Below are 15703 nucleotides of genomic sequence, written 5' to 3'. Positions count from 1 at the left end.
CACACACACACACACACACACACACACAGAATAAGAATAATGACCGTTTTTTACGAGATTTCACAGTGTGAATAAAAAGCGCCATGGGCTGAACAGATAGTTGCTTAATCAACATGGACGAACTTGGATCAAACAAGTTGGACGAAAGCTGCAGAAGCTGCTCTCAGCCCACTGAACACTGCAGTAAGTCTGACTCCATATGTATATTGGATCGTATATGCATAGCTTATGGTCATTATTTAGCTGTAGTTATCAACTTAGAAAACATGAAGGTTGTGTAAATGTCAACACTTCTTCATAAATTGTACATACACACATTTTTCTACTCATGCCTTGTCCTGATATGACTTAATTGTCATTGTCTTCTATTATGTTGAGCTCAGCCATTGTAAATCCTAAAGGACAAGGAGTGCGAATTTCACTAGGAAGCCGAACCTAATAAAAAAAAAAAAATCAAGGCACAAAGACAGTGGAATGGAGCCCGGCTGCATCGGCCGCATTCCAAAGCTCCGTGTGGGACTCAGGTCTGTTCTGGACCAGTGACCCTTCAAACCCACTGGTTCCACCCGGATCGATGGAGCCACGTGGCCCCCGGCGATAGCTCTGGGGCTGGCCGATTAATCGAATTATGATCGCGATTTCGATTTTAGCGTCTAACGATCACAAAACTAATAAAATCTAGTTTTATATTTTTTTTGTCTGTACATTATTTTAGATTTGAACATTTTCTTTTTGACCTCTTTGTGTATTTTTTTAAAGCGAAATTTCAAAGTTCTCAGCTACAAAATGTTTTCTGGGAGAGACACGCTGAATAAATGCATCATGTTTTCAAACTCAAAAATAATCGCTTCAATAATCGTGAATTTCAACATTGACCAAAATAACGGTGATTCCGATTGTTTCCATGATGGTGCCGCCCTCGGCCTTACTGGAGACGGAGGTGTACAGGGCGAAGGCCTTCAGGCTGCTCAGCTCCTTGCCGCGGGTCTCCTCCACGCTGTCACAGAAGATGTTCTCCCAGGCGTAGAGCTTCAGCAGCTTGATGCCGCGCAGCAGCTCGTTGGTCTTCTTCAGACGCTCGCTGGAGTAGTCCTGGGGGGGCGGAGTAGAACTGAAGGTCAGGCGCCACGCTGACAACGAGCAATAACAAGTAAAAGCCTAAGCTTGCTGTCACTAGATGATAATATGGAGCATGCAACATATTATTGTTGCAATGTAAGACATATATTGAAGTGTACTGCGATGGATTTAAGTCATAGGAGCCGGTTAAAGGTGGTCCTGGAGGGATGGAGTTATACTCATTCGGGCGTAGCAGAATCCTTGACGTGTCCGTTGGTTTACACACGACCGTTTTGAGGGTGAAGATGTGACTACTACGGAGTGAACCCATTGGTTGAAACCAGCGATTGAAACCCTCTGTATTTAATATTTTGAGGGTGGGAATTAAAAGGCAGCTTTGCGTTGCTTTACGGACATTAATGGTGTATCCTTAATAACTTTTTCATGAAATGAAGCTGGCAAACAGGAGCTTGCAAAATCCATAACTTGGAGATATGTCATATTTCCTTTAGCTGACTCCTTTAGCTACTCAGCAGAACAGAGTAGGTATATTATGAAAAATAAATGTCATAATTAACTTTGAATTACGTTATTAAGGGTAATCAAAGTGTTTACTAAGCATACTAAGCAAGTCTATTGATTTCTATTCCTTTACACTCATTTGATGGATGGAGCTATTTGACCTCCTGGCTATGTATCCAAGTGGTTGCACACTTCTATGGCGGGCCAGGCCTCTCACATCATGGCCACTGTACCATAAAGTATTTTTTTAACGGTTCTAGATCCTCTTGTCACTTTAAACAAGGCTGTGCAATATATTTTTTTAGCTACTCCAATTTGAATTGCCTGCTTTGACTGGTTTACAGCCTTCCTTGTAGATTGCATCGGAATAAAACCGTCTGTCTGAGAATGGACCAATATCAATGAAACATAGTGCTCTCTTTCAGAGTCACAGACAAACAAACTCAGAGTGAAGGCCTGTGAGGAATCTGACATCTCAAACATTGTTCACTCGGTTTAAATTATTCAACTGCTCTTCTCTTCGCAAACACAGGTGCCTTGTAACGTCGCTCTGGGGTTGGTGTGACTGTCAATGCAAAAATAAAACAGATTCAACGGCCGTCTCAACATAGCTTAGATCGCCTGGGGTACTTCCTTGACAAAACCGTGAGCAGTACCTTGACTGTTTTGACATTATAATAAATATATAATTCACTCTGGACACCTCTATGACAAGTACATATAAAGACGGTGTGACGACCTCACACGCGGTGTGTTGAACACCCACCGCTACAAGGCAGTTCACTTGGAGGGAACACAGACACTTGTGCTGTTGTGGTTGCTGCAGCTGGACTAATCAAAGCTGTCATTCACAGGAGGGGACGCCAGGGCCCTCTGGCGACTGTCTGATTAGCATACAATGCGTGTGTGGGTGGCGGCACAAACATTACCCGGAACCCACTTTATTACCGAGTCGTGGATGTGATACAGATGACTTAATATTGACTGACACTGTTTGCCAAGTCGTCTAGCGTTGGCCCATTGAAGCGAGCAGAGATTCCTTAAATTGTGACCTTTGATAATGTGGTCATGTGATTCAGGATCCTAGGACGCTAAATCACACCTATTTTTATCTAACACCGCCTCAAGCCACCATCAAAGGTTTCGGTTGCATAACTAATCATGCAACACTGTCACAACAAGCGATAAAAGAAAGCCTAAGCTTTCTGTCACTGGAGGATAAAATGAGCATGCAACATATTATTGTTGTAATGTTAGACATATATTGCAGTGAACTGCATTGGAATTAAGTCATAGGAGTTGGTTAAAAAATAGACAACTGAGTTAGATGAGTAGTGAGTGAAATTAGTATTTAGTCAAATAAGTCAAACTAAGTAGGTAGAGAGAAGTTGCAAATCGCTGTGGATAGCCCCCCCTTGTGCCGAAGTAAGAGGTACTAATCCCAGACAGGACGTTTACCACTGACCAGAGTGCTCTTCTGGGCTTGGGAAAGTTTGGTGGCCACAAAGTACTGGACGGGAGCCAACACGGCGATGACCGTGGCGCCGATCAACGCACTGATCCCCAAGAGGTAGTAGAGCAGGATCACGCCCACGATGATCTGAGGGAGAGAGACATCGAGACAGAGGGGGAGAGAGAGAGAGAGAGAGAGAGAGAGAGAGAGAGAGAGAGAGAGAGAGAGAGAGAGAGAGAGAGAGGGGTTACAAAATGAATAGGAAATAAAGGACAGCTGATAGAAGTCTCTCTGTGCAGTCTATAGGGGATTATTATTATAATCCTTTGGCATGAGTTCAGTAACCCAGACACAGAAGTGGTCCCCTTCACACAGTGAAGGGGACAACAGGGCTGTACACCGAGAGCATACTAATGCCACCCCATTCTGACGCACACCGACAGCCCTGAGACACACTCCCCATAGCAGGAAGTGACTGAAGGTGAGCTCCTCGGGGAACACACTGAGACGGGGCCCAAGGCAGACACGGTGATACTGACAGAATGACTCTCCGTCTCCCGTTCTGTACTCCTTGTTTCATGGGATGGAGTGACTCTGATCGCTGACGTGTTGAAATACTAGAGCTCGCTGACCGAGATTGAATGTCACCATGTCTTAGCAAACAGGCAGCAAACAGCTGCTTAGTGAAGGGCTGATGGCTGCTCTGTGTGGATGACAATCTGTTTCAAGGACTTGTGATTTTGATATGCATAAAACGCACTGCAAGGCCAGATAGGTTTATTCCTGAGTGAACCTTAAATACGTTGTGCTGCTTTGTGAAGACTCCCGACAAAACATGCAGGCAGTTGATGAAATGCAATAAACCATATTATATCTCTGAGCTTCAAGAGGGAGACAGAGGTCGTTAAGCTCCATTCAGGAGATGCATCACACCGGTGTAAAGAAAACAAAGCTACCTTGTTAAGTGTGCATCGGTCTAACACTGACGATGAACACTACAATGATGATGATGGTTTAAGGAGATGAGGATGAGGACACTACGTTGGTCCGAAATACAAACCCCAACAGAGAAAAGATCAAAAGATAAAGACACACACACAGACACACACACAAGTATACCCCCATCCATCATACGCGTGTGACTTATTGAGCTTATCATGTGTTTCCCGGAGTGAGATGAAAGTCTGCCACACCGGACATGATTTATGAATGAGGATTGCATTCTCCTCTCTTCCCAGGACCGCCCAAGGGGAACAGGTTTGCGGTGTGAAAGGAAGAAAATACGTGTGGAGCATATAATGCATTCGGACTCCGTGAGAAAACGAATGTGACGCATGTCGACACACAAAACAGTATAGAGGAGCGTACACGCTGAATCCAATCGCATCGGTGGTGCGCGTGCTTCCTGAACCACTGTTGGTGTACGGCAACAAGACAAGCGACCAGCAGTTAGTGGAAGAGTGAATTTTTCATCCATTTTTTTCTCCAAAGTGACAACCATTAATACACATTCACACACCGACGACAGAGTCAACCATGCAAGGTGACAGCCAGCTCAGTCGGAAGCAGTTAGGAGTTAGGTGTCTCTCTCAGGAACACCTCAACACCTCAGCCGGGGATCGAACTAGCAACCTTCTGGTTACAAGTCAACCGGCTCTGCCTCCTGAGCTACTGCAGAAGCACATCTTAACACATCACACCAACAGACCCCAGTGCGCCGCTAAGTGGTGGACGGTTTCTCCCAGGAGAGCTGACGTTGCGAGTGGATCGCTGGAGAACGTCTTGGCGGACCTTCAGGGTCCACCTTTGGCCCGGGTGTTGGGCTCACCTGGAAGGGCATGGCCCACAGGTTGGGGCAGAGGAAGAAGAACCACATGAGCTGGTTGGTGTCGATGGCCACCAGGCTGCAGATCTGGGCCACGGTGAGCTCCCCCATGGACATGTTGGAGGTGCACAGGCGCAGGATCTTGTTGTAGATCTTGGTCTGGGGGTTAGGGGGAGAGAGGGACCCGTTAGCGTTCAGCTTGAGATGCATAGACAGTAGCGCGTCCGGACCAGTGTTACAGAACAGCGCTGGAGCGGCAGCCGACCACGAAGCTCAGCCTTTGCAGAGCGGTGCGGAGAATCATAACTCACGTTTACACGCATTGTAGTTATTGGCCTTATTAAGTCAGGGATGGCCGAGATGTGCCCAGACAACCCTATTTAGGGGTGGATCATTAAGTAAGCTTGTCTGTTTTGGCAGGATCCCGTACAAGGTTTCATCTGTGATATTGTTAAACTCGTTTTCTTCCGCTGCCCCATGGGCCGTACTCCAGGGGGTGGAACTAGGTCTCAATATTTGCTGAGAACATGGAAACAGGAACTTTAACGTGGCTACCAGAAAAAAGCTTGCTTCGTAGTTTAATCCAGTCCTGAACACATCGATTTAATGAGTCTTGGGAATTTTGTAAGCAAAAAATAAATAAAAAAGTATGCACTTATAAGGGAAAGGCCAGACAATTATTCTATGATATAAGTAAACTTACGAGCTTTGTAAGCAAAAAGCAAACCAATACCCAAATCAAATGCAATAGCCATATAGGGGCAATGCCATATTTGGGCAGTGCCATATAAGGGCAATACTTCTGCGCCTCGCCGCAGCCTCACGGCACCTGTATGGCCCCTCGCAGGTTGATGCCGGTCTCGATGGCCACGTAGTAGGAGGCCTGGAGGAAGGTCCTCTGGAGGAGCAGGGCAGAGAACAGCAGCACGGCCAGAACATAGGCGTTCTCCAGGAACTCCTGGGACGAGATGAAGTGGATCCCCATGTGACTCATCTAATGGGAGAGAGACAGAGAGAGGGGGGGAGAGAGGGGGGAGAGAGGGAGAGAGAGAGAGAGAGAGAGAGAGAGAGAGAGAGAGAGAGAGAGAGAGAGAGAGAGAGAGAGAGAGAGGGGGGAGAGAGAGAGAGGGAGAGGGAGAGAGAGAGAGAGAGCAAGAGAGAGCGAGAGCGAGAGAGAGAGAGAGAGAGAGAGAGAGGGACACGTAGAGAGAGGCATTTGTTGTTAAGTGGTAGAATAATACACAAAAAATGCTTACAATTATCTATAGAAGAGAGGGAGTGAGAGGGAGGGAGAGAGAGACAAGCTGCACTGGTAGAGCATGGTATTAGCACCGTCAGGGTTTGGTGTTGGAGTCCCACCGTGCCTAGCCATGCTCAGAATATATTCACTCTTACAGTACAGTCAGAGGTTTTGGATAAGAGAACACAGAGTGCACTATATTGGCCAAAGGAAGAAGAATGAGAGAAATATCAAATTTTCTTCAAGTTGGAAGTCATTACTAAGTCGTGTGTTAAGAAGCAGTTGGGGCAGTGAAGCTGAGGGTGGGTCTGAAAGAGGAGCAGGGTGGGGAGTGAGGGAGGCCAAATGACCCCCTGGGGAAGGGACGATTAATTTCACACCAGGTCATATATTATTCATCATCTCCACTGTAAGAATAGAGATGGTGTGATGAATTATTGATATTAAATCAATCGTAGCTTTATCCATGCAATTATTCATCTGCCTCTGAGTCAGTCAGTCAGTCAGTCAGTCAGTCAGTCAGTCTATCTAATGATTCATCTATCTTTCTTTCTGTCTATCTATAACTCGATCTATCGCCAGTTCCCTGAAACAGATCTGTTTCATCCTTTTGATCTATTTGGTTTTTGTAAACCCTCAAAAGGACGGCAATCTGCTATAATTAAATGGGCCCCGACCTTCTCTTCAGAGGAGGAAAGAGCGCTGTACCGTTCCAACATCAACTTTTGATAATCCGCTCCATCGCACAGCAACAAATAATTCAGGACGCTTTCCTATGCTCACTAAGTCGTCTGTAGTCTGGCCCTGGTCCGGCACGAACCCAGACATTCTGGGCACGGAGACGACAGCGCAGATCAAAACACTCCTGAATATTCACCCTGCATGCTTCAGTTAGCGCCCTGGCAACAGGACCCAGGCGGTGTCAAATGTCCCCAGAAGCAGTGCCTTGACCTCCCAGAGGTCGTGGGGGAAGCCTTGCACCTGACACGTCCTGTCGTGAGTTGTGCAGTTCTGCGATAGGTACCTAGTTACCTCAGCCTGCTCATTCTGTTTGTCGGTCTGTCTGGCTGTCTGTCTATCTGTCTGTCAGCCAGCGGTCGGTGTGTAACTGCTGATACTGGCGCTGTTTTTAGTTCATCACATGATGAGGGATGATACCTTTAGACAAAGGGACTAAGAATAGGCATCTGTTTCATTTGAAGTCTGCCTTAACACTTCAGACAATCAGAATACCGCAAACTCGACGACAGTGTTCTGTTCAACTGAACAACTGTCTGATGCTAAATGACTGGCTCACTGGGTGGGAGGGGCTTGGGAGTGTCCATAGCAACAGAGACACGCCCCCTGCAGTGGGTGGGAGGGGCTTGGGAGTGTCCATAGCAACAGAGACACGCCCCCTGCAGGACGTTCTTGTCAACAAAGAGATTAGGTAGAATATATCTATGCTACAATGTGATTTTATTGAATACATTATTTAAACCCCCATCGATCAACATCGACTACCGATATGTCCAGGACGATTTAAGATCCATCTTGGATCCACCGAGCTAGCGTTAAAAACCAAGATGGCCGCTATGTGATTGAGGCACAGGGGGACGTAAATTTACGAATCCTACTCTGGCCACGCCAAGACCCGCCCTACTCTGTCTGTGATGGGCCGGGTTGCATGCAACTCAACCGGACGCTTTAGAACTCTTCGGTACCCTCGCTGTGAGCATTCGAGAGGATCACAAAATAACCCCTAACCCCTGACCCTAACCCTAGCAGCTAATATCTAGGCAGTTAAAGCACGGTAGTCGAATCCATAGACAGTAATCAAAGACAGGGGTGACGTGTGGACGGACCAATCAGAAATAGAGAGGGGCGTGTCTTTTGGGGTTCTGGGCGTGGCCATAGTAGGGTTGGTGGTTTGGCCAGCAGGGCGGCGCTCTCACCGTGGGCTGGATGGAGCGGTTGTCCTTGCTGACGTGGTGCACGATGCCCGAGATACAGAGCGGCCCGGCGAAGCCCAGCAGGTCGGCCAGGAAGCGGAAGGTGATGCTGAGGATCAGGGGCCGCCCGAAGGCCTTCCGCAGGGCCCTCCAGATCTGCTTGGGCCCCAGGGGGACGGAGCCCTCGGGCCTCTGGGGGGGGATGAACGAGGATCAAAGGATGGAAGGAGAACCAGGCGGAGTTAGGTTCCTGTTCTGCAGCACCCCCTCCTTGGCTAGCCTGGGGGGGGGGCTTTAAATGGGGGGTTACAACGCTGTCATTATTTAACACCACTGCCGTGTTCCATCGCTTTAACGTGGATGTCATCGTCTCATTACATACGCTTTGTTATTTTTTGTACTTTTTGAACATTTCCAGCGTGGCTGAGATTGATGATCAAAGAAACATCTGGACGGTCAAAGCAAAGTAAACAATCCCACAACCATGTGTATTCATGTGTTTCTGTTTGAGCATGTGTGTATGTGTGTGTGTGTGTGTATGTGTGTGTGTGTGTGTGTGTGTGTGTGTGTGTGTGTGTGTGTGTGTGTGTGTGTGTGTGTGTGTGTGGGTGCGTGAGTGTGTGCGTGTGTGCGTCTGTTTGTTTGTGTGACAACAGATGTGACATTCAGCGTCTGCCCCCTGCTTCCGCAGCCAGCTCTTAGTTAACAAAACATTTATGAAGAGTGCTCCCTCACGACCTCACACACACACACACACACACACACACACACACACACACACACACACACACACACACACACACACACACACACACACACACACACACACACACACACACACACACACACACACACACACACACACACACAGCTGTGTGTGTGTCTGATAGTGGAGTTGAAACAACGTAAAGGTCTCAGGCGCCCCGACACTAACTTCCCATGATGTGCGAGGTCAAAGGTCGGTATGTGACACACGGTTCACAGAGGGGCGGAGTCAACCGCTCAGCACTGTTGTGATTGGTGCTAAACCCCCACCCCAAGGCCGGCTGTCCGCCCCCAGCTACAAGCCGCTCTCCCCCAGGACTCGTCCGTCCCTCTCATCCCTGCTGCCGGCCCGACGGGGGCCGTGCTTCCTTCACACCGGAAGAGTCGGTGACGAGTTAGTCACGGAACTCTGCGACCTTTGACCTGTTGGAAAACACTGACCCCGATGGACGGTGACCTCGGCCTTGACCCCTGGCACATGCAAGAGGACAGGCAGGCAGACAGGGACACAGACAGAGAGACAGTCATACAGACAGACCGGGACAAAGACAGACAGCGTGACAGGAACAAAGAGTGACGGACAGTCAAGACAGACAGAGAGACGGGCGAATAGATGTCCTCTCCTAATCCATTTCCTTGACCTCGATGGAAAGCTCGATGAGCACAAAGAAAGATGTCAAGGAGAACTCAAGGACTTAGGAAAAGCCAACTGTGAAGGTAAGAGAATCCGACTGCACCTACACTAGGCCATAGGGATGGATTTGGACGTGGGTCGGCCGTGGGGAAACTACAATGTTCCGGAGGGTACTAAAAGCGAATCTTAGATACTTCGCTACCTAATTCTTACCGTGTTGTCTCATGCAGGCTTTAAGAAGATTGAAGAACCGGGGCGGAAATAAGAAATTTATAAAGGCTATCAAACAAGAGAAACTAAATGATTGTCCCATTATGAATGACTACTCATGGTCATGGTGTGAATCCCAATTATTATAATTCTTCAAAGTTAATATCGCCATGGTGATTTTTTTCGCTTAAGGACGAATGGTGGGTCAATTTAAACAATGCTACCTCAAGGATTTATGGGATGGCATTATCTCCTTCCATTCTTAAAGGATGTTCCAATATGTACAATATGCTAGAGGCGATATGAAAAGAAAGCGCTCAAAGCACCTTTCCTTGGCATTTATTATAATAAATTGGAATAAATATAAATATAATTGAATACAATTCTTTCAGTCCTTATCACAGCTGCCAGGTCATTTCACTCAGTAAGGAACCTTCCCCGGCAAAAGAGACCGCAGCTTCTGTCTCAGTGTGTGAGGGAGGATGTGAGCTAGGGTTAATCCAGTCTGGTGCTCACACTGAAGCGCTGACTGCGTGCAGCACCGTGACGTAATCACCTCCACCCCTGTGGTCTCTGGGAGATAAACATCCATGTTAATCCCCACATGACCATGTGAGCGGGCAGACGTGGTCTGTTTAAGCCTGTTTTACAATTCGAGTTGTACCTATCCAAATCCAACAACAAAATAAACCCACACGCTGAAACAATGGTGTTTCCCATGTTGATACCAACCAATGCAGCGCGACATCAACGTTTAATCTGTGATCATGGGCAACCCTAGCCCGGGTACCCCCGCCCCTTCTGCCGGCGGTTTGAGTCCGCCCTGCAGAGGGGTGTGGAGAGGAGCGATGCATTTCTTTCTGCTTCTAATACGTTTTTGCGGGAGCCAATCGCCAAGCTGGCTTCCCCCCCTGGCGTGCTGTTGGCTGGTTTAACACGATGACGACAGGGAAGCGACGGCAGGCAGCCAATCGCGTACAGAGTCATTTGAACCGTTGATCGCGTCTCTTGTGCTGAAGAAAATGACAGCAGCCTTCCCCAGACCAAGCTCAATCTACGATAGAGCTTGGTCTGGGAAGGCTGCTGTCCTTTTTTCCCGGGAGGCTGCTGTCATTGTTTCCCTAGCCTGGCTAAACCCAACCCCACAGAGCTTCCCTACCTCCCCTTCGAGACCCCTCCTCTCAGAGCGGCCCGACGGCGACGCGGGGCTCACCGCTCGCAGCGTCTGGGCCTGGAAGGCGCGGTGCAGCCTCAGGTAGTTGGTGAGGGCCCTCATGGCGATGGGCAGCTTGCCGATCACCTTGAGGTCGATGGGGCGGCGGTGGGCGGCGGTGATGAAGGTGTTCATCCACCAGTAGGTGGCCTTGGACAGCAGGTTGACGAAGGGCTGCAGGAAGCGCACGCCGAGGTCCTGCAGGTCCTCGGGGGGCTTCACCTCCGTGGGGTCGGCGTAGCACACGTAGCGCTGCGCGGACCGGGGGAGGAGGATCATGGGAAAAGAGGAGGGGGAGGTGAGCACGTTGATGGGGAAGATGTTGATGGTGGGAGAGGCAGAGCCCTCTGGGACGAGCTGGGGACACTTGATGTACATGCACGCACACACGGCACGTACGCACGCACGCTCACATATACACTTGCACGCATGCTTGCACACGCCCCTGCACACACACACACACACACACACACACACACAAACAAACACAAACACCCACACACACATGCACACGTACACACACAAAGACAAACACATGCATGCACGTGCACACACACACAAATAAACACACACAGGCTCACGCAAATAAAGCATATTCATAGCTCACTGTTACAATTTGGAGCTGAAAGATCAGTAGAGGTAGTGATAATGATCATATCCTCTGCCAGATAAACAAGGCTCAGAATAGAAAAGTCTCTTAAATAAACCCTGAATACATGACTGTGTGCTTCATATCGCCAGACATCCTAATTACTTTCAAGGGGTGTAAATTATAGCCTGCTGCCGGAATCTTCTGTGATTGCCAAGTCTGATGGCTTTATGAAAAGACTTAGGCCTTTTACATGTCTAGAACTTCATAGAAGTAATGGCGCATTTCCAACGGAGGGTGCGGTTTGGTTCGTTTGCAAAAGTGCGTCACGGTTCACGTTTCCACCGCCAAAAGTGGGCGTGACCCGTACTGAGCCGGACTCGTTTCGCACTCGTCTCCAGTACTCCTCCGTTGGGGTACTGACGCCTGAAAGGGTGCCGGTGTAAGTACCATATTGGCTCGGCTACCAGATGGGCTCGGGGTCCGTCGTCTGCTGATTACGTCACACAATACGCTATCTACAGCAATAAGGTCTTTTATGGCTTAAATTAAAGAGCCTGTAATGATCTTTCATTTTGAACATAGACCATTCCCAACCTATCTGTACGGATAGTTTTCTTCTAAAAACAAAACATCCCTCGGAATCATCTTGGCTGTTAAGATAAGCCGTCCGTGTTGCCAGATTGGGCACATTTCCAGCCTGATTTGGCTACTTTGAATCACGTTAGGCTGGAAAAACGGGACATATGCCCAATCTGGCAACACAAACCGAAACTAGACATAGACCTACTCGCGCTCGCACATGTGCTCGCTGTTGCCTGGTGGTTGCTATGACTACAGCCAGAGCTACAGCACAAAACAGCCAATCACAACTGTCCGACGTACAGCCAATCACAATGTACGCCCATTCAAGCGTACAGCCAATGATATTGTGTAACGTAATCAGCAGACGACGGACCCCGAGCCGATCTGGTAGCCGAGCCAATATGGTACTTACACCGGCAAGTTCGAGCTACACACGCCCTCCGTTGATTGGTCGACAGAATTGTCACTACCGGGCGACATGGGGATAAAAACAAACAAACAGTACCCGTGGGGTATTATTCTGGACAACGGACATGTCGTGCAAAACTTTAGCTTGGGCGAACAAGGAGGTGGAGACGTTCCGAAACTGTTGCTGGACGACTTCCATGGTCGCTCTTGGTTTAATGTGTCGCGTTCCTCTTTTCCATTGTTTTTATTGAGCAGGCTACACTGTGTCGCGCTGCTATGATGTCACGATGTTCATGTAGCTGCCGCGGCGATCGACATCCGGCCTACCGTAAGGGTACTGTCGGCGGTGGAAACGCGACCTCGGAACTGAGCTGGGCTATACCGCCCCTCACTACCGGACTGAGGCGAACCGAACCGCACCCTCCGGTGGAAAAGTACCATAACAGAGCTGTGAAGAAGGGAAAAACTTAGAAGAGGGAAGTCTAAATATAAGACGAGGGAAGAGACAAAAGAGAAAAAATAGCTGTGAAAAAGCACAATTTAAAAATTCTGCCATGTTTCCCATTGGTTCATACATTTCTTTTTGCCCCATATATAATACATAAATTAATATATCTGAACAAGTAAATGCTGTCAGGAGGAATGAGTAGAAAGTGCCTCTACTTCTTATGTAAAGTAGGTCAGTGTATTCTATAGACCCAGCCTCCGAACACATTGCACAAAGGCTGTCAACTGATTTGATTTTGATTAAAACTGATAGATCATCTCAAGTGCATGTTAATCTTGAGAAAGACTTGCCGACATATGCCAATCAATGAAACTCATGGGTTGGAGTGATTTATACACGGGGAAAGGAATCTATTTCTTCCAATCACAGGCTAATCTAATCCCTGTATCGAGGGCATCCCAACATGTTTCTCTTGGTCTATTCACAGCTGAATAAGAGGTAAGCATTCGCTTAATACCTGAATAAAGAATGATGCTGTTGATTACATGCCTTTATATAGTGGGGATTCCTCAGAGGTTACATTTATAAAAGGCTCCAGCTGAAAAGGTCCAATGAAAAATACAATATACATATATTTAATTGAATCATGTTGGTCCACGGAGCACTGAAGAACAATATCGTGAGAAAAACATAAATTCCTCCGCACACACAGGCGGTAAATTACTCACACGCTACAACACAAAAATTTGGAATCCCGATGATTCCGGCCGTATTGTGTGACGGTGATGATTCGTGTGGTTGCGTGATATGATGTGACCGCGCGTTGCAGTGTGACTGACCCTGCCCATGATGACCTTGACCTCCACGGCCAGCAGGAGGCCGTACAGCAGCACCAGCAGCCCGGCAATGCAGTAGCGCAGCTGGCGAGGACCGACGCCGTGCTCCGTGTACTTGGCGAACTTGATGGTCTTCATGATGAACGCCAGCAGCCAGTAGATCAGGAGGGCTGGGGAGACACGCAGGGCACCTCAAGACACGCAGGGCACCTCAGACACGCAGGGCACCTCAAGACACGCAGGGCACCTCAAGACACGTAGGGCACCTCAGACACGTAGGGCACCTCAGACACGTAGGGCACCTCAGACACGTAGGGCACCTCAGACACGTAGGGCACCTCAGACACGTAGGGCACCTCAGACACGCAGGGCACCTCAGACACGCAGGGCACCTCAGACACGCAGGGCACCTCAGACACGTACAGGAGGGGCGGAGCACACACACACACACACAGACACACACACACACACACACTTGGACACACACACACACACACATACACACACACACAAGAACAAACACACACACACACACACACACACACACACACACTTAGACACACACACACACACACATACAGAGACACACACACATACAGACACACACACACATACAGACACACACACACACACACACAAAGACAGACACACACACACACTCACACGCGCACACACACACACACACACATACAGACACACACACACACATACAAACACACACACACACACACACATACAGACACACACACACACACATATACAAACACTTAGACACTCACACACTCACACAAGCACAAACACACACGCCCACACACACCACACCAAACCTTTTCTTATATAATTAATAATAATAATGTAATTCTTTAAGATAATTATTATAATTATCATTATAATTTACAAATCAAATTATATATAATAATTATCATTATATTGACAGTTTATAAATATTATCACTGTTGGAATCAAGTGGATTATCAGGGGATATCCACGACAAACACATGCTGGTGATGTTGCCATTCCGAATAGGACTGAATGTTCAGGTACATTTTGTTATCATCAGTATATTTACTCTTAGCCAGCTGTGGAATTATTAAAGGAGAGCCTGACAGAAGGAAGGAGGGGGAGTGAGAACATGGTGTAGGATTTGAGACTGGCTGTTTCTCTGCATGAGTCATTCAACCGATGTCTTTATATGTGAGCCTCTCCCATAAGAACAAGGGGTGGATGGCATTACACTGTCCATTTTACTGAACTCGGCTGACTCACGTCCACTAAAGACCTTGAAATCCCCATCCCACGTCGAAATGAATGAAGGGATTTGTTTCTATTCAGTGTCCTACACAAGGACGATCGTGGAGGGATTTTTTTATTGTATTATTTATTTTATATTACAAACAAATCAGAGGCTATAAAAGAAGAGATCATGAACGGACGCTCATCCAGTTGTCCAGACGCATTCGTCATCCTGTTCTAAACATGCAGAGGGAGCATGGCCTTCTTACAATGCCTTCTTCTCAAAAGAAGCTTCCTTTTCCTTGACCTGATGCAATTTCATGTAGGAACACGATTGGTCCAAAGTCAATCTGCACCACAGAGCCTTAATCAAATGAGTCAACTCATCTGTGAATGTAAACATTGGCAGAACTGAGGTCCATCTAAAATATCAGTGAATCCCTTATAACATTTCAATGGCCTGGAATTAATAACTGGTGATTTAAATGTGTCCTTCCATCAGGCCTCTCGACCCCTATGCGCTTCATTATGTCTTCATTACATCAATATAAATGCGGACAAATAACATAAAGTCAGCTTTTTTTGGAAGCTAGACCGATGTCTGCTTGATGCTAGTGAACCCATACTCTGTTCTCCTTTGACCACACTCTTTAATGGAAAGGGAGAGACAACTACACATATGATATGAGGATTGTGTCAGCTGCACCTGCCACCCGTCACCTAGACGTCTCTGATGGGTTCCTCCGGCACCA

General features: G+C 47.7%; 1 protein-coding gene across 1 annotated transcript in view; it reads right to left on the bottom strand.

Moving 5' to 3' along the window:
* abcc8 (ATP-binding cassette, sub-family C (CFTR/MRP), member 8) overlaps positions 1-15703 on the bottom strand; it is a 39744-nt gene that overhangs the window by 18359 nt on the left and 5682 nt on the right. Inside the window, exons 4-10 of the mRNA XM_060061545.1 lie at positions 13722-13888; positions 10853-11104; positions 8034-8222; positions 5689-5853; positions 4863-5018; positions 3047-3181; positions 862-1092 (exon numbers count right to left, since the gene is read on the bottom strand). Of these exons, the coding sequence (XP_059917528.1) occupies positions 862-1092; positions 3047-3181; positions 4863-5018; positions 5689-5853; positions 8034-8222; positions 10853-11104; positions 13722-13888 (1295 nt within the window). The remainder of the gene's footprint in view (positions 1-861; positions 1093-3046; positions 3182-4862; positions 5019-5688; positions 5854-8033; positions 8223-10852; positions 11105-13721; positions 13889-15703) is intronic.

Source organism: Gadus macrocephalus, chromosome 9 (assembly GCF_031168955.1).
Source record: "Gadus macrocephalus chromosome 9, ASM3116895v1".
Classification (NCBI taxonomy): domain Eukaryota; kingdom Metazoa; phylum Chordata; class Actinopteri; order Gadiformes; family Gadidae; genus Gadus; species Gadus macrocephalus.
This window is presented reverse-complemented; position numbering and strand designations above follow the sequence as displayed.